This window comes from Ixodes scapularis, unplaced genomic scaffold, assembly GCF_016920785.2.
Source record: "Ixodes scapularis isolate PalLabHiFi unplaced genomic scaffold, ASM1692078v2 ptg005682l_1__unscaffolded, whole genome shotgun sequence".
NCBI lineage: Eukaryota > Metazoa > Arthropoda > Arachnida > Ixodida > Ixodidae > Ixodes > Ixodes scapularis.
In genome coordinates, this window is record NW_024610463.1 from 6648 (window position 1) to 34582 (window position 27935).

The 27935-nt window shown below is 50.9% G+C and overlaps 1 protein-coding gene and 1 pseudogene across 3 annotated transcripts; both read left to right on the forward strand.

The window, feature by feature from the left end:
• Positions 1–213: 213 nt before the first annotated feature.
• LOC121834723 (zinc finger MIZ domain-containing protein 2-like) lies at positions 214–27797 on the forward strand. 3 transcript variants are annotated; one of them, XM_042288461.1, is made up of 14 exons: positions 214–373; positions 5867–6133; positions 8122–8338; positions 9034–9423; positions 10723–10992; positions 12662–12809; positions 13962–14308; positions 14527–14796; positions 16344–16411; positions 18515–18672; positions 20302–20430; positions 21839–22122; positions 23416–23808; positions 24301–27797. In XM_042288461.1, the coding sequence occupies exons 2-14, from the start codon at positions 5889–5891 to the stop codon at positions 24469–24471; spliced, it is 3090 nt and encodes a 1029-aa protein (XP_042144395.1). In that variant the 5' UTR covers positions 214–373; positions 5867–5888; the 3' UTR covers positions 24472–27797. The 3 variants fall into 3 exon arrangements, with proteins under 3 accessions (XP_042144395.1, XP_042144394.1, XP_042144393.1); XM_042288460.1 differs by lacking the exon at positions 214–373 and adding an exon at positions 483–715 and having other exon boundaries at positions 12665–12809; XM_042288459.1 differs by lacking the exon at positions 214–373 and adding an exon at positions 484–715.
• LOC121834724 lies at positions 26985–27797 on the forward strand (annotated as a pseudogene).
• Positions 27798–27935: the final 138 nt, after the last annotated feature.

Sequence of the window (27935 nt, forward strand, 5' to 3'; positions counted from 1 at the left end):
GACAGGGCGGGAGGTGGTGCTGCGGTAGCAGAGCTCGCGCCATCTGTGGAACGCGAAGAGCACCAGCCGAGGGGCCTATTTTAACGATTACGGCGGAGCAGCACCTTTCGAAATGGCCGCAGCGGCGGCATTTGGGGCGCCTTGTCGCGGTGCGCCTGATCAATGCGCAGCGCGAACGCCCCCGCCTCCCCGTGCAAACATTATTATCTGGCTATCACTCTCGATGCACTCGAAACAGCGCCGACGCGCCGAGGCGCGGCTGGCGGACGGCATCGGTGGTCGCCTCGGACAGCATCGCTTGGTCCCGGATTAGTGTTCGATTTCGCCTTTGGCCGCGGCCAGCAGAGACAAAGGGATTTTCAAGGACTTCCGCGTATGTGTGCAGATATTGATTTTTCGCCTTTTGCGCGCCCGTGCTAAGGTCGTCCTGGGCGAAGGAGTGCCAGCGCTGACGGCTTTGGCCCCTCCGCCGCGCCGCCGCGCCAGCTGCTCTGCTTGGCCTGCTCCCCGCGTGACGTCACGGCGCTTCCGGGCATGCGCAGTCGCGCTCGCCCGAGCAGCCATCCTAACAATGGCGTGAATGTGTGGAGCGTGTGTGCTGTGTGTGATTGCGTTTTTATGGGTTTCTACGCGAAATCATGTGTTCCATCACGCCCATGACTCAACTTGAAATTGTGGCGGATGTCTATTGCGACGGACAAGCGCTTTCCGGGAGGTAAGAGTCCCTTCTAGCACGGGGGGAAAACAAACTGCCGCCGAGCCGCGACCGACAGCACGGCTTGAATGGGCCTGCTCGCGGCCGCCGTCGATCATATGGAACGAGCCCGGCCGGCCGTCCCACGGGTCCGGGCTGCCACGGGGGGACCCGGCACGAGTCGGCAGTCTTCCGCAGCCCCGTGGCCGACGGCGGCGTTGCGTCTCGACGCGCTCCGGCCTCCCGCCGTCGAGTTTCCACACTTTTCCCAACTTGGGCGTCCGACGGGTGCCTGCCCGTTCGGTCGCCTGTCACCGGCGCTGCTTATCACTTGTGGCGTCGTCGGTCGTGGCCCCGCGCTCCCCGCCAAGGTCCTTGCCCACGGCCCGCCCGGCGTATCGCGCGATAACCTCGCTGTTTTTGTTGTCGCCTCGAGCGGTCTCGTCCGTGTTGTTGGCCCACGAGCCGCCGACGCGCGCCACTCGACGACCTGCGCCGACCCTGCGCCGGCGACGCTCAACTCGAGCCCACAGCCCCCGTGCGGGTAAACACGGGGTCCGGCCGGCCTAGTCCCGCGTAGTGGCTGTGGCTTTAATTCGTGGCGGTGACTTTTTTTATTTTTTCCTTTCTTTTGGTTTGTGTGCACGCATCTCAATGTGACCACTTGGTCGTGAAACGTTTTGAAGAAGCCCCGTAGTACCTCTGTTAACTCAACCAGACTTGGAGCTCTTTGTTGTTGTTTAAGTACACGTTTGAGACAGGTTGATATATTCCAAGCGTGACTTGGATACTTCGTCGTTCTGTTGGACAGGAAAGCTGGCAGTCGTTCTGTATTTTTTTTTGTTCGGCTGCATCTGTAGTCTTCGATTTATGTTATCTTGACAAAATAACGCGGCTGCATAAACATATTCTTGGGTTCGTCACCTGTGCTGGCGCTGTCCTCCGGATACCGCGTGCACGGTATCGGACCGCGCTGATTCGCTTCGAAACGATACATGTCCTTTTCTGTTCACTTTTTTTTTCTCTTCTTCTTTTTACGCTTCCTGTTTTTATCACGGGAAGTTAGTGCCGATGTGTACAGAAACCGAGCGCACGCGGATCTCTCACTACTGAACAGCTCTAATGTGCGACTGCTACAACCTGAGAGAAAAAAAAAAAAAAATGTTTTGCAAAGCCTTCGCGTTTTGTGTCGGATGTTGAAACCCTCCTTCGCATTCCTCTACACGTCCGTCCTATGACACACCGCATTAAAGAGGTCTTGCGTCAGTCTTTCTTTTCAATTTCATAATTAACTTCAAAAATGTATGCAACGTCCAAAACTTTAACTTCATGTGCCATTCAGTCTCCAGTTGCTATCAGTCTCCTTACTACAATGGCCTAGTAAAACTGCAAAAAAAAAAAAAAAAAAAGGTAAAAGGTTTTGCTATTGTTCAGTGCCTTGACAGGGTGTCTTCCCAGGAAATATCTTGCAGGGTTTATTTCACCTCAAAAATTAACTATGCATCTCCGAATGCTCGCTCTCCGTCAAAATGTAGCTAAAGCGATCCAACTAGATGCCAAAGTTTCGGAACTAGCCGTTACCTTATTCAAAAGTCATAGACCAACATGCAGCAGTGACGTCACGCCACTGCGGTGACGCTGCTATGCGGAGAGCAAGTCGTCTGCTTCTTCCGCGGGAGTTGCGGTGATGTCAGAACGACGCCAAGTTCTGATTGGCTTTGATTGAAAGGATAATGGGTAGACCTCAATGCTAGATGCCTTGAGTTCTACCCACTACTTTGTTTTGATCAGCCAATAAGACCTCGGCGTTCTGACATTGTTGCAACCCCTGTGCATGCACACACGCTCGACTTCTTGCGAATCTGATTGCTGCGGACGCGCAGTGCCCACACCTCGTGCAGAAACTGCGCGTTTTCCAGCACCTCGTGCGGCCTTGCTAGCGAACAGCACGTTGGCCTATGAGCGATTGCCTGAAATTTGCAATGGGAAAATGGCGGCCAACGGTGCTCTCAATACATGGAGCTAAATGGCACCAGTTACAGATTACTTGCCTCATTTTCCTATTGATATGTAAAGAACATCACTAACCGTAATATTTCGAGAGATGCCCCACCCTCAAAAGATAACCCGCCCCCTGATTTTGACACCGATTTGCTATTTTTTTTTCTCAAAAACGCCTAAAGATAGCCCACCTGTAGTAACTGCGGGGCCCTGGCCACCTCGGCAGAAATTTAGCCAAGACGGGAGCGAACATTGCTGAGTGGGAAGGGCAGTCGTCTTCGGGTTATCGTCGCTCCCTGGAATCGCAAGTTTCGTAGAATCTAAAACTAGCATTTTTTTTTCAACTAATTTTTGATTGCATACTGCAAGTTAGCTTACTCCTTATTTGTACCCGATTTCGATTTTAGGTGGGCTGTCTCTCGGGATATTAGAGCAAAACTTTTGAACGAGATAATGGTTGGTTTTGAAACTTTGGCATTTAGTTCAAACCTCTAGCACAACATTTGGGGTGGTGAGTGAGCGTTCAGCAATGTATACTGTGATAACCCCAGAGATAGCCCACCTAAATTCGACAGCAAATTGGGAGAAAATAAGAAGTAGGCTAACTTTGAGCATGCAATTGAGAAAAAGTTAAACTCCATTTTTAGGTCATGTTTTCCTGCAGAACTTGCTATAACCGCCAGGGACAATGAAGCAAAGATGTCTGTACTTCCCAGTCAGCAATGTTGGCTTACATCCCGCCATAGCTAACGAGCTGCATTGATACCGGGGTTGTCATTGATTCGAAGTGTATGATTGCTAGGAGTGAGCTATCTTTCGGTGCTTAAAAGAAAATAGCAAATCGAGACAAAAATGACGGTGAGTTATGTTTTGGGGGTCCTTTCGGGATATTACGGTAGTTTATTTTTGCAATGGAAAGAACCCTGCAGATTTTTTTGGAGACACCTTGTACATAGATTACATAGGAATTTAGGGAGCTTTATGTGACAAGCCAACAAGAGGCGTCTGGCATGCTCCAGTGGAGGACTGAGGACTAATTTGAACCACCTGGGGATCTTTCAACGTGCATTCAAAATCACTGTTTTCTTTTTTGCAATAGTTTTCTGTCAAACTGTGGGCTCTTGGCCAGGGTTTATACCTGGCTCACATGTCTTTTTTGCTCCTGCCATTTAATCGTTCGCAGACAATATTTCTCTGCAATAAAGCAGAAATAAGCAGCTCTGACCGATGGCAGGTTTCGTTCATTAGATTTCGGCACTTGCAGTATCTCATATTCTTTGGTTTCCAGCATAACATAGGTTTGTGAGATGTCAATATCACCTCGTTAGCACATGCTTAAAAGCCGACACCTTGCACTTTCTACTTTTCCTCCTTTCCATATCCTCTCCACCTTTCAACTGCCCTAACACGGCCCCCCTCTCAGTTTAGAGGAGGATTATCATCCCTGCAGAAAACCGAGTTTGTATGTCAACCTTTAAAAAGACCTTGTACACTGTTTTTGGACTTGAATTACTTATGCAGGAAACTGGCGCATGAGACCCTAGTATTTTTATAAAAATATTACAGAATTTTAGTTATTCAAAATGTAAGAGGTGAAATAAATCTACAATTTGAAACTCCATTTCTCCTTATGGCGATGCTTCTGTAATGGCTTAATGGAGAACCAAAACAACAAGGGCGCATATGCACCCACTGCGAGCGATATTCTTTATTGTTAAGGAAGCTAAAAATCTATCCAATTGTGAGGATGTGAACAATCCGCAAATTTACGGGTGCAGAGAGAACCACAGACTACAAAGCACACGAAGCAGTCACGTGTACTTTTCCAGCCAGTCCTGTTTCCAGACGCCAGTGACGTCAGTCTACCAATGCTGTCGGTGTAAAGTCAGTAAACTTTCGTGTCTCCCGCCACTTGGCGCTGCATTCGAAACAGCTTTTAGGCTTTTTTCTTCCGCTTGCAGTGCCCCTTTAGAGGACAGCGCTGATGTCGTCATCTTTTCCTGGCAACTTCGACAGCAGCGCGGCACGTTTCTGAGCAAAAATAAAAGAGAGGCAGATGGCCTCAGCTGTGAGCGTCCCGATAGTGAACCTGGAAGGGATCACATGTAAAGGTTTCTGTGCGCGAGAGCCGGACGATAACATTTTTTCCCGCTGCATTGCGATACTGTGTCAATGCCAGCTGCTTGCTTGCTCTGGAAGGTTGCAGGTGGCATCCGCTGTTTTCCGACCAAAATACGGTTGCGCTCTCTGCATGTCTGACAAATAGAGTGCGGTGAGTCGCTGGTTGCTTAGGGTGTTAAAACGGTGCATTTAGTTCTCCGGGAGGCCTGTTTCTGGAACGTGGTTTTCTGAACGGAAGCACATTTTGTCTATGTGTATGTTGGCCGATCTCACGTTGCAGATTCTCCGATTGGTACTCTTTTTATTGGTTACCTCTGTTGTCTGACAGCTGCACTGAAGGTGCCTCTTTGAAAGCTAGGCGATGCCATTAATATCTGTAGTCAGTCACGGTTTCGTGTTAGACTGCTCTCCCTTGGTAATTGTTTACGCTTTCCGCCATTCATTAAAAAGCACTTAGTGCCGATGCATATGTTGCGAATTCTACATCCCTAATGGTTAGTCTATGTAATGCTGTCTCGCAGTTGTCTGGTATATTGATGCACTGTATATGAATGTGTAATATAGCCTTAGACTTTTTTAGGTATAGTTTGCTTTGGGAATCTTTTTAGTTAAGGTAGGTTTTGCTTATCAGTTAGGTTGGTTCTTTAATAATTATTGCTAGGTTTGGCCTGACAAGGTTCCTCTGGCAAGGTTATGCTCTGTCCAGTTCAGCTAGGCTAGGTGATAGACCTAGAGGGGCAGGTTGGTGGACAAACCTGTGTTGCGCAAGGAAGACACAATGATGCATCCGTTTGGATCTTTTGTTCCAGTAAGATTAGGTTATACCATACTTTGTTTCATGTCTCTTGTACCACGCTGTTCAAGTCTATATTCCGTATCCAATCGCACGCCCGTGTCGCTAGCTTTGCCAGCGTCGTAAGCCGTGTACGAAATGCTGCACAAGTGAGGCCACGCGCCAGTAGTAGCATCGGCGGTGTTCTACGCCATGTGTGCGACAGCCCCGGCGTTGCCCGCCTCGTTGGGAAGACCTCAGAGTGCCTTTTCTTGCAGCGATGCCGGGGGCCTGCCAGGCATGGGCTGGCAGCCGGGGGTCGCCGGCGGTCCCGTGAGCCAGCAGCAGCAGCTGTCCGTGGTGACAACGGTGTGGGGGGTGACCTCCACCACGCAGAGCGGAGGGCCCTATGTGCCGGGGCCCCCCCAGGTCAAGGGGGGCCCCTACGGACAGGGGGGCTACCCGCAGGGGGCGCCCCTCGGCCAGGGGGGCAAGGGCTACCAGCAGGGCCCGCCCTCCCGGCAGCCCCCGGGCGGATACGGCGGGTGAGCACTCCCTTCCTCGCATCCGGCACTCGCTGCCCCGGCCGCGGGCCAACCAATCGAAAATCTCGGGGTACGGCGATGAGTCGCAGTCTTGATAACCGAGGGTTTTCCAAGTTACATTGTTTTAGCTTAGTTCAGTTGCAACTGCTTCGTTCAAAGTTACGCGACATGAACGCCAGTTTACGTTCTCAGCGTCGCACTCTGTCGCAGCCTCAAGCTTTGCTGCGAGCTTGGCGCTGAATCGAGACGAATGTGTGCCGGTATCTTCTCCGGGTTGGAAACTAGTTGGCAACGTTAGGCCATTTCTTAGCCTTTGTTCTTGAGGACCGTAGGATTTCCCTGGTATTCTACTATACTCGCTGATCAGGTGAGAGGGTGTTTCTATGGAATTCTGGGCCTACAGCACGCCCTTGGTGCTTTTGGCCGTGCTTGGGCTGTGCGTGCACGTTCGAGGCTCACGATAGGCCACTATCGAAGGAGGAAGCTCGTGCTGGAGGCAGATTCCTCCCGATGACTATGTCAACAACATGGTATCTTGGGGCTTAATATCTCCCAAATTTGCCAGACTGCTGCTCTTTATAAGCGCTTGCCATTGCAAAGTTTTGCAATCGGGAGTAAATTAGCCCTCACGGGTGGGCAATATTTATTTCCGTGGTCAATTTTTAGGGGTAGTTTTCAATTGTAAAATCCTCGTAAAATAAGTTGCTGCTAAATCTAAGCAGTTTGCAGGTGGCTGTGGGTCAGCATCGGCGGCACGCATTGACGTCCAATATTTTAAATGTAATTCGAACCTAACTTGGCACTATTTTTGATTGACAACAACTGTAACCAGATGTACGTGCAAGAATCTGGTTGTACAGTCGAATCTTGTTAATTCAAACTCGAGGGGGACAGAAAATTGGTTTGAATAAAGCAGAGATTGAATTACCGGGAGTTTCCTCCCATAGAGACGCATAGGATGGGACCTGCATGTTAGTTTGAATTATCCACAGATTTGAATTAAGAGAGTTTGAATTAATGAGAGTCTTGTTAACTTAACTTCGTAACTTCATTTCTTCTCGGGTAGCTCTAACGCTAACTTACTTACTTTTTGAAGGGTAAGCTTCAGAGTCCTGCACGCTGCACAACTCTGACCTCGGGTGCATCATTTCCGTACCTTGCTGTCGAGGGCCGACGGGGGGCGTCATATGGGGATAACTTGTCCTTTGTTTCTTTGTCACTGCTTGTCCCCACAAAGTAATTGCACGTCAGTGAGGAGGTTTGTCCGGTTCCTCATTTGCGTCTCCTGTTCCCTTAGAGCAAACGCTGCGCAAAGTTCCTGGGAAGTTTCGTATTAAAATGGCGCACCTGGACACAAACGAACCGAGGAACTGTATGAGAAGTTTCTCACTTCGTGCCTGTCTTCTTGTTGTGCCCTTTCAATATGAATAAGTACCAACTAGCCCAGTTATCCAGTTTGATGGGTAGTTGCGTCGTCCTTGTGTTTCCTCTGGCGTCACTGACAGCCGCCCAAAGAAGATGCAGCATCCCCTGCCTCCTCATGTTGGAATTGTAAAGACAGGAGCAGAGCACAGCAAATCATAAGTGCTGACATCGATGGTCCCGATAGAAAGAGAGCAACGGAAGACCAGAGAAAGAAAGCGGACGATAGGCTAGGCATCTTCGTTTTTCCGTGACGAGTTGAAGTTGCTCGAGTGATCGTCTACTTTATTTATTTTCATACAATGATTGACGCCGGCATTTCTGGCGCAAAATAAAGCTAGGAAGGCACCGGATGAGGACCTTGCAAATGATGTTTTCCTTCTTTTTGTGTATATGAAAGCATCTTCAGCAACATGGTCCGATTGGGAGTCTGGGCCACCGATGTCCACGCCTATGCCCCGTCGTTCCGAAGTGGCCGAAATGCGTGGGACCTTTCCCTCTAGAATATTATGTTAACTCTGTGCGTGCCGTGGCCGAGCCCTTCTTCACTGCCCTCCCCTGCGCAGGTATGGCCAGGGCCCGGCCGGCATGGCAGGGGGCATGCCCGGCTCCATGGGCGCGGGCAGCCACGGTTCCGGCAATGACTTTCAGGCAGGGCCGCAGTCGGCACTCAGCGCGGCCGCCCTAGTCGCCGCGGCCACCGCCACGGCTACGGCTACGGCTAGTGTGGTGGCCCTGCAGGAGCGGCAGCAGCATGAGGCCATGGGCGGCCAGTACGGGCAGGTGGGTGCACGTCCCCGACGCTCTCAAATTGCTCGAAGAACCCAAGCCCGCCGGCTCTGGGATGGCGTGAGCACCGCATAGACGTATTTCCATTCCCGCTACTATGCGAGGTTGCATATTCAAATCACGTCGGTGTCACCAGATTTGTAGGAACTTTGGACCACTACGGCACCGGGAATTTAATTGTTTTATCATGCGCTAGCCAGAGCTTCGGCATTCCACGAGGTGCTCACATACTAAGCTAAAACAAAGTAAATAAGAAATAACCATGTTATTTTTAGTCGGCCTAGCGCACTCCACTAAATTACCAAAGCTTTTAATCGATCGTTGTTTCCTTATGTTGTCGGCGACTGGAACAATATACCATCCTCCGTTGCCACCTTTGTAGACCAGGCTGATTTTCATTCGTATGTAATCATTGTTCTCGTTATGAACTTTCAATTTCGCACCATCTTTGATTCTATAACATATTATTGTCTTGTATCTACGCTCGGCCCTACAGGTATTGGATACGTATCCGAATGGTGGCGAATAAATGATGGGTACGAGTCTGCGCTCGGTCTGTCCCAAAGCTCGTCGAATTTTGGGTTTCCTTTCCGGAAAAGGCGGGTGTCCGGGCCATGTACCGGCAGCATCGCGTGCCAAGTGACGCGAGCGGGTTCCCTCTAGAGTTTCCTCTTTGTCGCGTGCTCCAGATGGGAGGGCACCAGCAGTTCCAGGGAGGCTACGGCGCGCCCCCCCAACGAGCCCCTCCCCACCCTGGTGGGGGCGCCCAGATGGGGACCATGATGGGCGCCATGGGCCCCATGGGGGGCGCCAAGGCTGTCCAGGCGGCGGCCATGTACGGGGCCCAGCCCAGGGGCAGGCCCTACCCCAGCCCCCAGCAGTACCTGGCACACAAAAGGCAGCAGCAGCAACACCAGCACCAGCAACACCAACAGCAGCAACAGCAGCAGCAGCAGCAGCAACAGCAACAACAACAACAGCAGCAGCAGCAGCAGCAATATTCGGCGGCGGGTGCCGGTCAAGTTCCCATGCAGGGGTACATGGGGGGACCATCTCCGCAGCAGTCCTACAACGCACAGGTGAGGAAGGGGGTGGCCGCTCAAAGATAAGACTGGGGCGTAGGGACGTTACCACCTTGAAGACAAGGCCCGTGCATGACGTCATCATTGGTTAAACCTCGACCCGCCCCAAGTGGCAGACGCGCTGTAGCTCGAGAGACAGACGTGTCCACCTCGGCATCGCCGTCTGCTTCTGTCGCGCTTATTGGGAGATGCTGCAAGATGCGCTGACGGCGATTCTGACACGAGTTAGGTGCGCTGCGTGAATCCACTAGTGATGATGTTTGAGAGGCCTTGTTTCCTAGGTGATATTGCTGGGAATGGGCGGGACCGGCAGTGAAGACGAAGGAGTTGCTTGAGTGAGAAAACTTGTCGCACCTCTTAAACCGGAGAGGATGGCGCCCATAGAAAGTTGTTTCAGAAAAAGCTAGGGTATTTTGCACTCTATCGCAAGATTGTACGACCTGCTTGGGGTGCTAGGTCAGCTCGCAGCACTCGCTGTGGTCCCGCCTGGGTCGGATCAAAGTGCAGTTGGTCGCTCGTGCAGAAAATTTTGTCGTCTTGAGGGAATAGTTTATGAACCGATGAATTCACATACATTTTTTAAAGCAAATCGGATGATACTATGGAGTGGGCTAACTTTTGTTGTGCGATCGAAAAAGTTGAATAAATGCCAGTTGTAATTCTGTGACCTGCGAGACTTGTGATTGCGAGGAGGGGCGATGAACCAAAGACTGTCCTTCCCATTTAGCAATGTACACATATCTCCCGTCCTGGCTAAGTAACACCATTTCTGCCGAGGTCACCATTTTCCGGGGTCCTGCAATTACTAGAAGTGGGCTATCTTTCGGTGTTTCTGAAGAATGAGGGCCGGGTTATCTTTCGGGGGGGGGGGGGGACATTTTTTGGGATATTACAGTAAGTGTCAGTTGCAATGTCGTTCAGTTTTGATGTTTTGTATTTTTTTTTATAAAACTTCTGGGGGGTTTTTGTACAGAGGAGTAAACTTCTGACTCTCATTGAAGCTTTAATAATAATTTCATCATAGAAGATAACAATTTACTTTTAGTGCGGTAGAGCAAATCGTGTTCATTGTCTCGTATATTTTTCTTTTTGCGTCGTCATTGTCATTGAATCGTAATGGTTCCCTGGCGTCATCAAGCTGTTTTCGCAACTATTTTTACCAGGTGACCGTAGCATTGTATGTGCTTGAAGATGAACTACTCTGAGCTCCATATACTGAATGGAAGCTTGGGCGACATCACTTTTCTCAAAAGAGAGATGCCCACAGCGTGTGTCCCTCTCCCCCTTTCGTGGCAGTACCCTGGCGGCCCCCAGAACGGGCCCTTCCCCAAGCAGCAGCCCCAGCCCCAGGGGTATGGGGCTGCGGGGTGCCCCCAACCCGGCATGGGAGGCTACCCGGGCCCCCAGATGAGGGCCAGGCCCCAGGGGCCCGGCGCCCCCGGCGGGTCCTACCCAGGGGGTCAGGTGCCCCCCGCCCAGTACTACCAGCAGACGCAGATGGGGCCCATGGCCCCGCAGTACGACCAGTTCATGCCCGGCAGCCAGTACCCTCCCCACGGATTTCAGGTGACATGTCCTTTATATGTTAGTCTGGGGCTGTATCATGGGTACGGTGGCACGCTCGACGCCACGTTTCTTGAACGCATTTTATCTCAGATTATGTTGTAGGTCTGGCCTCCAAGTCTAGTAAAGTGTGCTGATGACTAGTCGAGGCTTGATTAGCTACAAATGAAATAGCGTAAAAGGGACAAACGTCTCTTCTACTCCGTTGTCCTCTTTTTTCTGCTATTTAATTTGTAGCTTCTGTAGCATCATAAAAGGTTCAAACGAAAGCATGAAAACACGGGCAGGGGCCTTCGCAAAAATTACATTGTCCCTTGTCGGGTATTAAACCCAAGAACCCTCGGTCAGTGGTGTGATGCTCAATTCCTACGCTATTTAGTGGCTTAGAATAAGGTTATTGTAGTTGCAATACGTGTGGCAGCTATATACGTATCTTCCGACCTCTAAGCAGCTGGTGTCTGTAGCAATAACATAAGGGATAGATCAATACTGGGCTCATATGGTTTGCCCGCACCTGTGCAAAGCGGTGCAGAAAAGTGCAGGGCAGTGTACTTTTAGTTGCGTTTTCAGATAGGCTGCACTCATAAATGGAATACGGCGATGTGCAGCCGATTGGGAGGTGCACGTAAATCGAACGAGCCCACTATTATACCCCTTTTATACACATTTGCAAGGAAGACCCCAGAGCGCCGCCATCTTGCACAGTCGGGGCGCGCTTAAGCATGCCGTAATCCCATTACGACGCCTTATCAAGGCGTCATAATTAGATTATGGCGTGCAAAAGCGCACCCCAGCTGGGCAAGATGGCGGCACCCCAAGTCTGTTCTTGCAAGCGTGTATAATATTCTACAGAAGAAAAAAAAAAATCTTTCCCGACTACGCAAACTTATATTTGCCTCAATACTTCGCATAAAGCCTACCGACGCAGAATGCATTGTGCATTTGTGTTGTGAGGGATAGCGCGGCATTGACGGGGGCGCCTCCAGCGGCAATGCATGGAAAAGTGAGTCAGAGCGAGGGTAATCCCGCGGATGCGCGGGGGAACGGCAGCGAAGAGGGAGTGGGAGGGAGAGCGAGCATATAGGGACTGGCTGCAGGTGACTCGGGGGCTCTCAAACGGCTTCGGAGGCGGCGTTATGTGGATCAGTGCAGTGTAACTTAGAATAAACCAGAGTTATATTGGACCTGAGTACTTAAGAGTGTCGTACGGTTTGGATCTGTTGCGTCTGTTTTGCCCGTTCAACTTTTGGGGTAATCTATTAAGGAATAAGATTTTGAAGAAATAGACGCATACTGTGTCAATCAGTTTTATGTGAAGTGTCAACGTAAGTGTAATTTCTCTTTCTCGTGCCTGAACTGCCTGGATGAGGAACCATTACAATAATTGGACCAGATTAGGCAACCATTGAGGGTGTGCATTTTGAACCGGAACCGGTTTTTTGGGGGGACTTTGTGCTTGGCGGCCGACAAACGAGAAGAATGCGAGAACATTTAAGATGGGCGTAGGTGGTCGTCAGGAGTGCCGCATTCTCTCGCACGTAGCCCGCACCCATGCACGTCTCGTTTGTGGGGATTCGTAGCGACAAACTTCCGAGATCATTTGCATCCTTGCATTAGAAACTTTGTTTGGACCAGTATTGTGGCCTGAGCTCGAGCCGTGTGTGTGTTTCAGCAGCGGAACATGAACTACCAGCACTCGCCCATTCCCGGGAACCCGACGCCGCCGCTGACACCTGCGTCTGGCATCTCCCCATACCTCTCGCCCAGCCAGGACACCAAGCCCGTGTTCCCGGACATCAAGCCTCCGCTGCCCATTCAGAGTGAGCATGCCGTGCGGCCCTCGGTGTTACGTGCCCTAGCCACCTCGGCTTCCGAAACCGGTGCAGCGGATATGTGCTCGCATTGGGCCATGCGTCGCCCCTTCCATTTGATGTGCCCTTAACAAATGGCTCGTGACTTTGATAGTGTGTAGATTGTGCGAAGTTCAGATGTACACTCATGAACGGTATGAGCGACAACACTCCGTGACCATCCGTCCTTTTTGCAATGACTGCTGTCTCCGCAGTTCAAATTATATCTCGATTTGTCAAAGATTAAGGAGACTGGAACCTAGACTCCCGAGTTTCATCCCCAGGTTAGACCAGGACGTCCTTAATGACTGGCAGGTGCTTCAGATAAGCCTGAGCTCTTCTCTTTTGTATATCTTGCGACTGTACACAGTGGCATAGCCAGGGGTAGGGTTAATTTATGGGGTTTCAGGCCCCCCCTCCCGAAATCTAGCCGGCCCTATAATATGCATGTACAATAATATACAAACATTTGGTTGTCTTAGTTACGCCGTGGCGCCGCATTCCCTCTTGTCCCTATGCTCATGCGAGATCCGTCCTTAGCGACACTGCCCTCGGTGCCTTAGAGTTAAATCTAGTGGGAAAGGTTCCACGCATTTCGGACGCTTCGGATCGGCGGGTCATTGACTCAAACTTTGGTGGTCCGGATGGTACCATGCTGCCAGCGACGTTTTGATATACGCATAGAAGCAGAAAAACATCACTTGCCAGGTCCGCACCTAGAGTCTTTCAAGCTTTATTTTGTGCGAGAAAAACACTGGCGTCGGGAATAGTATAAAAATAAGCAGAGTTAACAAGCTCCTGAACGAGCTCGTCTCGTTGAGGCAAAACACACTTGCCTAACCTATCGTCTACTTTCTTTTTCCACCTTTCTGTCACTCTTCTCCTCTAAAGCGATATATGAAATAGCGTACAAAACAACGAGGATGGGAAAGAAGTACTCAGGACGTGCACTATATTGGAGCAGGCGAGTTGGTACGTTTTTGAAATGTGTTAATTGGTGTGCAAAGCAAAAATACACGAGTTGGTTCATGCACGAACGAACCAACTCGCCCACGTCGCTGCTTGGGTCTTCTCGTTGTTTTTCGGGAGCACCGACGTCTTTCTTCTTCCCGCCGGGCGCAGAAGACGACGAGCTGCGGCTGACGTTTCCGGTAAAGGACGGCATCATCCTGGCGCCGTTCCGGCTGGAACACAACCTGGCCGTGAGCAACCACGTGTTCCACCTGAAGCCCTCGGTGCACGAGACCCTGGTGTGGCGGTCGGACCTGGAGCTGCAGCTCAAGTGCTTCCACCACGAGGACCGCCAGATGCACACCAACTGGCCGGCCTCGGTCCAGGTGTCGGTCAACGCCACCCCGCTGAGCATCGACCGGGGCGAGACCAAGACCTCCCACCGGCCGCTCTACCTCAAGGAGGTGTGCCAGGCCGGCCGGAACACCGTGCAGATCACCGTCACGGCCTGCTGCTGCGTGAGTGCCTCGGTTCCTTGTTGGTTACACGCAGATGCGTGTAGCTGGAAAAACAGATGGCCCCATAGCTAGTTTGGGTCCATTAAAATAAGCCATCATGGGCATAGGGTGAGAAACACAGATCACTAAACCAAGAGGATGGTTGTGTGTGTGATTTAAAAAAGCAAGATAGTGTTTTAAGTGCTGGACAGAAATGATGTGAACCCCTCGCCTTGCAGTCGCACCTGTTCCTGCTGCAGCTGGTGCACCGGCCCACGGTGCGGTCGGTGCTGCAGGGCCTGCTGCGCAAGCGGCTGCTCCCGGCCGACCACAGCATCAACAAGATCAAGCGCAACTTCTCGGCGGGGCCCACCTCGCCCCCCATGGGCCCCTCGCCCCCCAACGAGGACGGAGTCGAGCAGACGGCCATCAAGGTGCAGCTCAAGTGCCCCATCACCTTCAAGCGCATCACACTGCCGGCCCGGGGCCAGGAGTGCAAGCACATACAGGTGCGCCCGTTCGTACACACGTCTCGACGTTCTCCTTGACTACGGTGCTTGCAATGCGTCTCCCTCTGGTGCCTTTACTGCTCCCAAAGAATGAGTCCCTCGATTTCCGCCCGATGGCGTCGTAAAAGTGTCGTGCTGTTGCCAGCCCTGGGGATGTCGCAGCGGCAGTGCTGGATGTGGCAGACTCCTGTTCTACTACAGTTCGCTCTCCAGCTAGACAGCCCTTGGAAGCTTAGGCCGATAGGAGTTGGGATGCTGCAACGAGTGTCACTCGCGTTACAGCCTGCCTTTTTCCGACACCACTACGTGGAACCGCCATGATTGCAACACCCGACAGCGCGACACCCCAGCTCTTGTGATGTCGTTTGTCGCCCCTTCGAGACTACTTTCGATGCGTGGCTGGAATAGGATGCTAAACGCACCCGTCCTAAACGCAATCCAAGCAGCGTACCTCAGCTGCCAGTCGAAACGTGGGCAGAGTGCAACGTGATTCGCACTTACCGACACAGCCTATACTCCGCGTTGCCTTTCCTGCACAACGTTGGCGAGGCCGGCATAGTTTTCTCAGTGCTGCAGCCTCTTGAGGCTCTGTTGTGCTTCAACGCTGAGCGCAGTGAACACAGCGAAGCGCAGAACATGCGGTTTTCATTGGCCGGTGAGCAGGAACTCGATATCTGCGACCGATCAGTACCTGCACGCGGTGCACTACGCCGCATTTGCTAAGCTCAATGTCGTAGTGTAACAGAGCCTTTACTCCCAACAAAGAAGGGTGCGAGGTGTCTTGGCTTTCCCTCTTTCTGCTCGGAGTTAAGGACACAAGTCGAATGGGAGGCAAGAGGAGAGGGACATCTTTTTGTATCCGTTTTCTTTCTATTTTCTTTGTTTATTTTTTACTCTGAGTGCCACAGGGCACGCCAGCCTTGCGAACATGGCGCCGGGAAGTTGACGCGGGAGTATAGTTTGCACCAACAAATTTTGCCCCGAGTTAGTTCCCCACATATGGACATCCTACCACATTAGTGTTCTTGATGATTGCCTTTCAGCTGTAGTAGAGTAAAGAAAACTGGAGGGTGTAGGCGTCCATCTCTTTGTGGTCTACGATTTTTTCTGTCCCGAGATATTTTTGTAGGTGAAAAGATTTATGGGTTGATTAGGCATTGGCATACAAACAAACCGAGTGAATTAAAAATGTTGAATGGCTTTTCTTCGGTCGATCTATTTGAAATTACCCTATTGACTGGAATGAGAAATAAACTCGTTATATCCTGCCAAATTAATTTTGGGAAACATAGTTTTCGGGGTTACAGGCTGCACGCAAAAATGCCGCCAGAATCTGACAGTCATTTTTGTTTCGATCACCGAGGCCCATCCTATACTTTTACTGTACAACTACTAATTTTACCGACATGCGGTGCGCGTATGGAAATCCTGCTGCTGTCGTCGATTTGGTCCTTCCATTGTGGTGGACTCACTCAAACAGTTCTTTGGTGCTTCATTATTTGTATTCACTGAACTTCCTGAACTTTGTGACCATTTTCTTTCCACAGTGCTTCGACCTGGAGTCGTACCTCCAGTTGAATTGCGAGAGAGGCTCCTGGCGGTGCCCCGTCTGCAGGTGAGCAGGCTGCCTTTGCACGCGTGAAATTGGGTACCGAAGAGTTTTGGGGTCCTGAAGAGCCCCGTCGCCATTAGGTGCTGTCTGTTGGAAGACTCTTAGACATGCATGCTCGCGATAGCTGAACCTTTGCCACGTCTGTCATCAGTCGGTCAAAGCGTCGCCCTTGTCTCTACGCCACAGCGGGTCTCCGAACCGTCGTAGTGGAGATTCGCTGACATACAAAAAGGGGGGTGCGCATTTTGTCGGCAGTCTGCCTGCTGGGTTTTTCTGGTGTTGTGGATAAGCGCAGAACATTCTCACGTCGCCCGCTCTTGGAGTCGGCAAGCTCTCAAACTGCCTGCAAGGTCCCACGAATATCGCCGAAGAGCGGGGCCACGCCAAATATTTTTCGACCGTCGGGAGGGCACGTGCGATACGGGTAAGAAGATACGCCGCAAAGCTTACGGCATGCAATGTTCTTTTAAGGGCATATGCATAGAGCCCATTAATACTTTGAGGGTAGTCTTTTAATGCAGAATGTGTTTACGGGGCTGGTTCCCTGAGGAAGTTGCGGCAGAACGCCGTGAAAACCATTATAAAACCTATAACGCCTACTTCAGAGGACGATTTGCACAAAGAAGCAGCAAATTGAGAAGAAAGAATGAAATCTTAAACGTGCCCCAACGGGAATCGAATTCACAACCCCATGATTGTGAGCTCGACATACTACCACTGCACTACCTAGTGGGGAAATGCAAAGCTAGCTAACTTTGTTTCTACCACGGAGGTCTCTTCTAACTGTTAAAGCTCAAGCACCAAACACTGGCGTTACGGTGACAGAGTTTGTAATAAAATAACGCGCTATGACGCAAGAAAAATAGAAAAAAAAGTCACCCCTTTGTTGTTTTAGCGTGGCAAAGGCGGTGGTAACACAGAATATGATATCTTAGTGTGGAGAAGCTTCTTCGTACACATGTGGAGACTCAATGGCACAAAGCGGCTCTGCATCGTGCGAGGTAAGCGCGTGAACGCTCCGCGGATGTTTTACTTGTGGGTGCTGTCTTCTTCGGGGACGTAAATGCGACTTTCTCGAAACCTTTGGAGTGTGAGACGCAGTAGACGGCAAGTGCTGATTGTTGGGCAAGTTGGTATGGTACGTTAGAAAACATGATTGCGCTTGAAGACAGGGACATAGGAAAAGCAGACACTTCAGAGACACCACAGTGGACGGAGCGTGCGGAAACGGAACAATTTGAACACCGCAACACTGAGCAGAAGCCTTCTATCAGCTTGCTGCAGTAGAGATCCAAATGCTCGGAACTGCCTCAACCCATTGCAGCAAAAAAGTCTGCCCCCTTTTTTGTTTCTTTCTGTTTTTCCGTTGCTTTTTTTTTTTTTTTTTTCGTTTTTTCATTGGGGAAGCCCAGAGCACGCTCGTTTCACGGAACAGAACGCTGCTGTATTTCTAAACGAGCAATGTTTTACCCTCACTGGGAGTAACATAAAGACGCTCAAGGAAGAGGTTCTGCTGTCACTGATGTCCAATCAGTGAAGGGTTGAGTGCCGTGTTGGTGTTTGACTGGCAGTTGTCCCGTCGATTTCCCTCGCCGGCGCCCAACCGGCTGTGGTTAGGTGCCAGCCTTTTAGCGCATTTTACATTAAACACCGCAATGTCCACCACATCAAACCCCACATAGTGCCGCGGAAACACATTCCACTTTATTTGTAGAAACAAAATATATAATTTTTACAGCAGAGCTCTTAATAAGGGCTAGTTTCCCCAGGATCGTGTCCCCCGCAAAGAAATGCCGACATAAAACTCTGGTTGCTGCCGTCGCTCATAGATGGCGGTAGCTGTCCAAAGTGTTCTGTTTGCCGGTTGTCCGCTTGCCGCCGTCGCTCATTGATGGCGGAACCTTTCGAGCCTTTCCACTCTGGCTTGCCGACTTGCAACCGGCCATTACTTCATTCCCACCATAGTACAGCTTCGCTGGTCTTCCTTCTTCACCAAACTGAAAAAGCTAAAAGATATATTTTTTTTTTTTGAGGGAAGATGATTAGAGGACATTTCAGTTCTAAACTGCGCTGTCCTTGCGGAAGCTGACGAGCGTTCCCTTCCAGTAAAACGGCAATCCTGGAGGGCCTGGAGGTGGACCAGTACATGTGGGGCATCCTGACCAACCTGAGCAACTCGGACGTGGAGGAGGTGACCATCGACGCCACCGCCAGCTGGAAGCCCGTCACGGTCAAGTCCATCAAGGACGAGCACGAAGGCTCTGGTGAGAGCCCCGCCCTTACTGCACTGCCAGGAGCGCGTCTCCAACCGGCGCGTGTGCCGCGTCCGAAGAACTCGTCCCTCTGTTTCCACCCGACGACGTCGTAAAATCGTTGCGCCGTCGTTGGCCGCAGCAGTCCAGGTGGCATCGCAGCGGAGGTGGTGCATGTGGCAGACGCCTGTTCCGCTGCAGGTCGCTCCCGAGCTCGATGGTCCGAGGAACTTCTGGCTACGAACACTTCCGTGGACCGCCACACTGGAGAGCGACCTGCAGCAGGACAGGCGTCTGCCACATACATCACAGCTGTTGGAACACCGCCAGGATTGTAACTGGCAACAGTGTGACATTTATACGACGACATCGGGCGAAAATCGAGGGACCACTTTTTTTGGACGCTGCAAACACACCAGTCAAAGACACGTTCCAGGCACCATTCTGCAATTTACAAATGAAGGGAAGCCCAACGTTTTTCCACCCATCAAAACACATTGGCTTCGTGCCGTTGTGTCAATTTTCATTGCATTTTGTGCTTATATTTTGAGCCACCAACGTTTTGTTTTCGGTTACAAATGCCACGCATTGTTTTGCAGCTGTGTCTGGGAGTAGAGGCAGAGCAAAAGAATGGTTAAGTGGCGGGAGTTGCCTACCGTTTCATGGGATCACCGAATGGGAGCTTGAATGGACTTGCGAGCGCTGCTTCAATCTCTTGTACCAGCTGACGGCAAACGACGGCTAATGCGGATGCCCTCGCGGAGTGCTGCTATGCAAAGAGCAAGTCGTCTGCTTCCTGCGCAGGAGTTGCGGTGATGGCAGAATGACGCTGGGCTCCGATTGGCTTTGATTGAAAGGATAATGGGTAAACCTCAATGCTAGATGCCTTGAGGTCTACCCACTATATTTTTTCAATCAGCCAATAAGAGCTCACCGTTTTGAAATCATTGCAACCCCTGTGTAAGAAGCGGAGGAACTTGCGCTCTGCAGCTACCGAAAAAAAGCAAGGTCTAAAGGCCCGCTCACAGGCCTGTATTTACTTATAAACGAGTTCTTGCAGTCTCTTACGACGAGAGAACACACCGGCATGCTGCTGCCATCTATGAAGTGGCCTTAAGACTGGATTTGACTAAAGCGAAGGTTTTGCAGTATCTGCAAGATCAAATGCACATACTATATATGGGAAATGGTCGTTTATAACATAGTCAAAAGTTTTTCGAGCCAACATAGAAAGAGTGATGTGCGAAAAAATAGAAATTGCATGGAAATGCCAAATGTTCAACAGGTGCCCAAAAGATGGTGCCACTGTGTTCGTTGGTGGTAAAAGATCTGAAGAGGTTTCAAGGCACACGGTCGTAGATAGTAGCAAGTGAGTGAATGAGCCTTAACCGTTTACGTCGACTCCTTTTTGTCGTGTCAGTTTTACCGGTATTTGCGGTTGCGGTAATAGGCGTCTTAAAAATCTATGAATAATTGAGCAACATACTTTGTCCCAACAACCTTGGAAAACATCCCTTTAAAACAGATCCTAAAACGTTCAGCATCTTCTCATGTGACGTGGGTCAGACCTTGGGTAGATTCCGGGTGGCGTGGGTTGTTGGTGCCGGAGGTCTGAGCGTCCCTCTCCCTTTTCCGGAGCAGAGTCGTGCAGCGCCCAGAAGCGGCTCAAGGCCATGTCCCCAAGCAGCATGACCATGCCCACGACCAGCAGCTGGGAGATGGGCCAGGGGCTGTCCCCGTACCCAGCCCTGCCACCCCCCGACATGCAGTGTGAGTGCGCCCCACACTCCTCCTTCTTGAAAGTCCCGCCCCAAGGGCTGCATGCGACGTTCTTAGATTTGGCGTACGCTATTCTAAAATCCCTTATAACTCTGCAGTAGATAATCTGTTTTGCTGGGCTCACCAGACCTTAAAGGTGCACTAAACTACTTTCTGCAATACTCTGTTTGTGCTCATAACTAAATCTATGGGCTCCTAGCATTCTAAAAATCCAAACATTACATTTATCCGTGGCCAACTTTTTTATTAAAATCGGTATCAAAGTTTAATTAGTACCTCGGAACTATCGCAGACACCAGAGGGCACTGTTGCACGAGGAAGGGCCAGGTTGACTGACTGGATTCTGCGCTTCCTTGTTTGGTGATGTCATCTGGTGTCGATCTCTTGATACCGATTTTATTAGAGATCAGCCACGCAGGAATGTAACATTTGGTTTTTTAGGATGCATGGAGCCCTTGGATTGAGTTAACCATAAATAGACTATCGCAGAAAGCACACCTGCCAACTCTTCCGAATTTTTCGTAAGATGTATGAATTAGGACTAATTTTACGATTTTACGAATCTTGCTTCAAATATTACGAAAAAATATATATTAAATAGATTTTTTTTTTTTTTTTCTAAAAATTGTTGCTGGCGGTAACTTGCACCACCACAAGAGGGCGATAGGTACCGTCCACGGCAGCGTCGGGTGTTTCGACTATCCGTCTATCCGGTGGCCAAGGATTCAAAAGCAATCCAAAGCCCAACACCTTTGTTCGTGTGTTCGGCGTTCGGCAGCGCACATTGGTTCGGCGTGTTCAGACGTGGTTAACTACCTCTCTGTTTCGGCCAGTTTCGAGGCGAGAAGTGTGGCGTCTGAGTTCATTGCACGTGTGATCGTAGCATTCCCCTGGTCGTGGTGGCTTCGTGGCCCAATAGCAAACTCCAAACCTCAAAAGAGGTATTTTCGGGTGTTCCTGAAGTCCTAAACGTCGGAATTCCTGTGCTTTGTGCCGTCGAAAAAGGGACAGAAGTTTGGATTCTGCAGCACGTGCACGTGTCATGCAAGCGTTTCACACGGTGGCAAGGTTGACATTAAGCTGCACATCGCTTCGCGCAACCCCCCCCCCGCCAGAGTTTTACGAATTTGGAAGTCCACAGGTTGGGGGGCAGGTATGCAGAAAGTGGTTTAGTACCCCTTGAGCGCCGGGCGGGCCTTCAGCCTCGGAGGTAGCAAAACCGGAGAAAAGATAAGAGATGCAGCGGCCACTGGACCGTATTTTCGGAAGCCTAATGTTTCGCAAATTCAATCGGTCATCGCATTTTGGAACGTTTTGCACGACGAAGACATTCTTTTGTGTCACATCGGAGAAAAGCTGCGGCGTGATTGACCGTGCTCGCTCCTTGTTTCTTCGGCAGCCATAGTCAATGGGCCGAGCATGGGGAACGGCCCGGGGATGCCCAGCGGTCCGGGAATGGCCAACGGTCCCGTCATGGCCAACGGCCCGGGAATGTCCAACGGTCCCGGCATGGCCGGCGGTCCCATGATGCCCAACGGGATGGCGTACGGGAACCGGAACGGCGGCTTCGACTTCCAGTCTCAGGCGTCCGACTTTGGGAGCCCCCTGTCCCACCTGAACGACAGCGTCGCTTCTCTGGACCACCTGGCGGCCATGGAGAAGTCTCTCAACCACCACGAGCAGGTGACTCCCAGTCTGTTCCAGTCGGCAACCTCTGTAGACAAATCTGTTTGTGTTTTCGTACAAAAATCGGGAAAATAGATACTAGTCAACTCATTTCTCGCTCTGTAGCATATGCCGAGAAAAACCAAAAAATACTTGCAACTGAAACGAAAGGACCGGGGTGGGGAGACGTGCCATCGGCATCGGAGACTCTGGAAGTCATGCGAGCAGTTTCGCCCACCGCGACTGCGAGAGTTCTTTTCAATCGATGGGGTTTCGATGCGTAACAGTAGCGGCCTCGAATGTCGAGCGAAAGTGGATGTATTTGTGGTCTACGCGCTCGTCATTTTTTTCGGTGCACATGGCTATCACCAAGGGTGATTCTTTGGGCACGAGGAATTACATTTCTTGGATATTCTTGCTTATTAACTAAGACGTGCCTGAGCCGTCTCGTTACTTACGAGAAATTGCAAATTCCGCATCGTTATTGCAAAGCAGCCAAGGAAAAGAGAGGGAGGGAGTCGGTCGGTTTTCGACCGGCAGATTGCACTCAGAACATGGCCCGATTTTGAGCCGCAAACATTTTTTCTTAGTGTGTTGTCTCTTGTAGACGGTGTTCCGGCAAAAATGCAGGCACGAGTGCTGCTTTGCCAGAGGTCCCTCGCATGCAGCTTGTCCGAATAAATGTGCAGAACCCGGTTTGTTGCATCCTTGCATAGAAACTAGGTAATCGAAATGGCACTTATTTGTACATGTCGTATTGCATTTTTTGTACATTTTTTGTACATCTAAGTGGTGCACATTCCGTTCAGAAGTAAAAATTGTAGTGCCGTGAAACGTACAAAAGCCTTTCACCTTTTTTACTTGAAAGTTTGGTCACCCACGCTAGCTACGACTCCTTACGACCTCTTGGGGTCTCCTACAACGAGGGAGCACACTGGCGCCATCTATCATGTAGCCACTTGGCATTTACGTATATTTCTTTTTTGCGCATCATTCCTTTACTACTGGCTCGAAAATCTTTTGAGTGTTATAAACGACCATCTCTCATAGATAGTATGTACATTTGATCTGACAAATTGTGTAAAACCTTTGCTCTAGGGAAATTCCAGGGTCACCTCATAGATGGCGCCATCGTGCCATTACATTATCTCGTCGTACGAGATTGCAAAAACTCGGTCCTAAGCAAGCGCGAGTGGTCAAAAGGGCCTCAAGGCTCGAGCATGCGCAGCCGCAGCTCGCAGGCCACAACTCGCAGGCTGCCCTTGCCGCGAACGTTTCGGGGGTTTGACTCCCTCCCCCTCCCGTTTGCAGCAAATGCTCCCGCTGGCGAACCACCACGAGCAGCCGTCCCAGGGGGCTGGGGCTGCACGGCACCCCGGCGGAGGGACGCCCTCGTCCCAGCCCCCGGGCCCCGGCCCGGTCGGGGGCGGGCCGGGCACGCCCGCGCCCCCCGGCGGGGGCGGCACCCCGACACACCCGGGGCAGCAGCAGCAACAGCAGACGCCCCAGTCGGTGGGCAGCAACGGGCCCCACACGCCCCACACGCCGCACACCCCACACACCCCCGGCGGGCCCCCCAGCGTGCCCCCCCAGAGCCTGGAGGGCAGCGGGGGCCCCGAATCCCTGGCACCCGACCTCAGCGAGCTCAGCTTCGACCCTGCCGCCGTCATCGACGGGGAAGGCCAGGGACAGGAGGGCCTCAACGTGAGTGCCGCCTTTTGCTCTTTGCAAAATTCATCGTTCTCGGTCGGGTAGTCAACGAAGCATTTCCAGACTGTTAAAGCGACGTAAACTGGGATGAAAAGTTTAATGGCGTCCTTGTACTCTAGATATCTCAATCTTGTTCTTTCTTGTCCCCTTATGACATGCTGTCCAACCTTAAAAGCCCCAATTGACAACATGCCGGGTGCCTAGGACCACGTTGCGCCGGTTGCCGGTGGGACGTATCGCCCATTGTGCGTTCGGTGCCCTCTTGCGGCCGCATGCTGGGCATGCTGGGCATTTTCATTTATTATATAAGCTATTAGCTCTGAATGTTTGTTGGTGTGTTTAGACAATTTTAAGAAAGATCAGGGACCATAAAAAAATATCTCTGAACACTCCTTTGAGAGTAACACCTGTATTGTATGGTGGTCCCCCCTCGGGTGGGAGGGAGGCAAGCAGACCGGCACCTCACGCTCCCCCTTCCCGCTGCAGTTGCTGCCAGAGAGCTGCGTGGATGCCATGGAGCTGCTCTCTTACCTCGACCCGCCCGACCTCGGGGGCGGCACCGGCGGTGCCGGGAGCCACCCGGGCCATGGCGCCGGCACATCGGGGACGGGCGCCGCTCCAGGCAACGACGACCTCTTGGCGCTCTTCGAACCCTGAGCTCCCGGTCCGCGCAGCACAGCCGCCTCAAGCCGTCAACTTCGCCTCAACGTCGAACTCTGTGCGGCGCACGTCGGAGAACCGGGAGTGAAAACAAACTTGTGGTAACCTTGCGCGTCTAGGTGGACCCCGTGCCGTTCGTTGAGTGCGGCTTTGTGTTTGGTCTCCGGCTGGCGTCATCCCGCGAGGACTTTGACTCTGGGGGTCGGCGTTCCCTCCCCGGTTGGGTCCGGCGATTGGGAATTTGTGGTTTGAGTTGGAGGGGGTCGACGCACCCCGGCGACGCAGAAGGAAACTCGCAGCTCGCGCTTGGCGGGGGGTTCGGTGCACCACGTTTGCGGCCGGGTCCTTGCACGCCTGCCCGGTCGCTCTGTTCTCTGTTGGCGCAGAAACCCCCTCTCCTCGTGCGAAACGAGGAGAGCGAGGGCATATGCAGTTTTCTCCGCCATTACCTCACGTTGTACAGACGAAAAAAAAGCGCGCACCTCCGCTGCAATAGGCTCGTCGGGGCATTAGTACGTCGGTGGTGGGACGGGGGACAAAAACAAAAAGAAAGAAAGAGGTGTATGAAAACGAAGGAAATGCGAAGCGAGCGAAAGAGACAAAAATGCCTAATATGCAAGAAAGCACGTTGCAAACTTCCGCTCTGGCTCGGGAGAGAGAGAGCCAGGCAGAAGGCGTGGTGTCGAAGGCGCTATGTGAGATTGTGCGCAAAGAGAACCGAAAATGATGCGACACTTGTACAGAACATTATTATTATTGTTATTATTACGATACACCAGAGCCTCTCAACTCTTGCACATTTTCGTGTGTGTATGTGTAGGTGTGTGTGCGTTAGTCTTTGTCGGCGTGTTGCGTGTTGTACAGCGTGTTGAACATGGTTCAGTTTTCGAGTACTATTTATTTTCGACGCGACCCCGTTGTGTGCCCCATTGCCATTCTTTCCTCGGTCCCCACCATCACCATTTCCACCACGGCCATTGCCGCACGCTTCTCGGCTATCTCCGTCTTTTGCGTAGAGCCCTCGCCTCATCCCTCATTGTGCATAGCTCTCGTCATAGAAACTCCTTGCCCGCCGTAAGCTACGACGAAAACGTGTTTCCCTAGCGGTCCAGCTACCAAGCTCTCGGATCGAGCCGGGGCTGCGGAAACGCCGTCTCGTGTCGGTTGGCGCATCTCATTGGCCCGTTCCGCGGAGGCGTCGTTTGTGCCGTCGACGGTTGCGTGTCCCTTCTCTGCTTCCGGACGGGTTTTCTGGAGGTGCTAAAGGGGTGTACGGGCTGGCTGCCAATGCCTCTGTGTGTCTAAATCCGACAGACTGCCTGCTTCGTGTCCCTTAGATGGTACTGTTAGTTTGATTGTTGTTGCACGAAACTGTGTTTTGAAACAATAGAAGTGCTCCGAGGCAAGGACCTAGGGGTACTGCAACAATTTGGAACAAATGCCATGTGACACTTCGGGAATACAGGGAGTGCAGTCGAGCCACGAGACAGTACAGTCTGCTTGAACCCCTTTCATTGTTGCTATCGACCGAATCGCTTTTCTTTTTACGTTTGAAATTCTCCCACGAACGATCTTTTCGTGTCTAGAGCCTTTCATGTTTTAAGGAAAAGGATAAAATTTGTGCCGGTTTAGCAATATAATTTATAGTGGAGATTTTTTACTCTTCGATATCTGGCTCCAACAGTTACTGGACTTTGGAAATGAAATTGGGCAAACGTATAGATGTGGTAATAAAATAATGTCACCAATGGTGAAATTCTTTGGGGCATAAGATAAATTTCTGCTTATCTCGAAGGTTGGCTCGAAGTGGTTTCGGTATATTTTCTTTTTTTAGGGGCCAGCTGAAGCTTGGCCTTTTTTTTATTAGCTAAAACGTTTTTACTGCCTTCATTCTCCCTTTTTTTTTTTAATTTCAGTTTTGTTTTTTTATTCTTGTTTGGATGTATGTATAAAAAACATAAAATTTAAAGGAGGGAAGAGTGCCTGGCTGTCTCGTGCATGCTGAATCTTAAAAGGCTGCCATTGTTTGGAGTAAAATTGTCTATGCCAGTCATCATCTCGGAAATAAAAATCGACCACATTTTATTCTTACGCAGATTTTGTTTTCGAGCAAAGTCTTTCAAAGGCAATGTTTAAAGGAAGACCTTTCTCAGGAGTGCTAAAACGGAGTACCGTGACACAAAAGTGTTTAACGCATATCAAGGGCGGGTCGCGACAATTTGGTGGTTGCACACCACCACCTTCTTCTCGGCCGTCTCACTCTTCACAACACAGTTGCGCCGCTCGGCTTGTCGACAATCGCCCCGTTCCCAGACCGACATTTCCGTCTGCCGACGCTCTTTTTCACCCGCGATCATGTCGTGGCTGCAAGCACTCTTGCCGGACGAGCGTCTGCATGCCCCCGTCTGGCATCTCGGAGTGCACGTAGAGTGCTCCGCCCTTTTCTTTTCTCCGCTCCCCTCGTAAATAACCGAACACGAAGACGACGGGACGCGCACCGTGCTTGAGAGATGGCGGCAGTTGTTTTGTACCTTGAATGCAAAAACGTTTCCGTGACTGGCAAAGTGCACGACCTCCGACGGCGTCTCCTTCTCCCTTTCTCGCATTTGTCGAGCGCACCTTTTGTTGTAAATATTGTAAAGTGCTTGTGGCAAAAAGAAAAAAGATCAACTTGTAGCCAATGCAACCGAGAGCCCTGCAGACCTCCCGTTTCACCCACTGTCCGACCACGATCGACCGATTCGTGGGCACAGCCCGTATTTATGGCGCCGCAGCGTCCTACTAGCTCGCTTCAGTGGTGGTCGTCCTCAGTCATGGCAGTGTACAGCTTTAGAGGGACGTCTTGTTTCTTCAGTCTTTTTCGTGTACGGACGAGCGAAGAGAGAGGTTGTTTTGTGTCTGAATTCTAGTACTTTGCGGGTTCTAAAGACGGCTCGGCTATCAAAGAGATGCAATTTCAAGAAAAAGTAAAGCCCCTTCTTTTTTTTTAACCGTCAGTTTCAGGACATCATATCAAACAGTTCCTATATGCACGCAGCACAGTTTTGAATCCGGTGATGGTGGTTAACGGCAACGAAAACGCGTCTCGTTTACGGAGGGTGCATTGTTTGTTTTTGTGTGTGTGTTTTCTTTTTTTTTTTGCGGTTGTCTCGCTTCGAATATCCTGGGAATTTGTTCCTTTTGTTTCTTTTTTCGAGTGCCCAACCACTGTGGCGGGCGTTCGCTGTGAAAGTTCATGTCCATACCATTTCATGTTTTTTTTTTGGTCATATTTCTAGTGTAGATATCCATATTTATACAATAAAACTGTTTATATAAGATGATGGGGCATGGTGTGTTGTGTGAATATTGTAGCATCTTCTATCAACTCGCACCGGAATCACACTGAAACCAGGATAGTGCACAGCACTCCTCGGTGGTGCAGTGTTAAGTCGGTGGAACTTCGAGACAAAGTTAAGAGT

What these genes read in the sequence shown, in the direction of transcription:
- LOC121834723 (XM_042288459.1), top strand. Translation starts at nt 639, where the DNA reads ATGTGTTCCATCACGCCCATGACTCAACTTGAAATTGTGGCGGATGTC. An exon ending in AGCAGTCCTACAACGCACAG is followed by an intron (nt 9,424 to 10,722) that starts GTGAGGAAGGGG and finishes CTTTCGTGGCAG; the next exon opens with TACCCTGGCGGCCCCCAGAA. An exon ending in ACCCTCCCCACGGATTTCAG is followed by an intron (nt 10,993 to 12,661) that starts GTGACATGTCCT and finishes TGTGTGTTTCAG; the next exon opens with CAGCGGAACATGAACTACCA.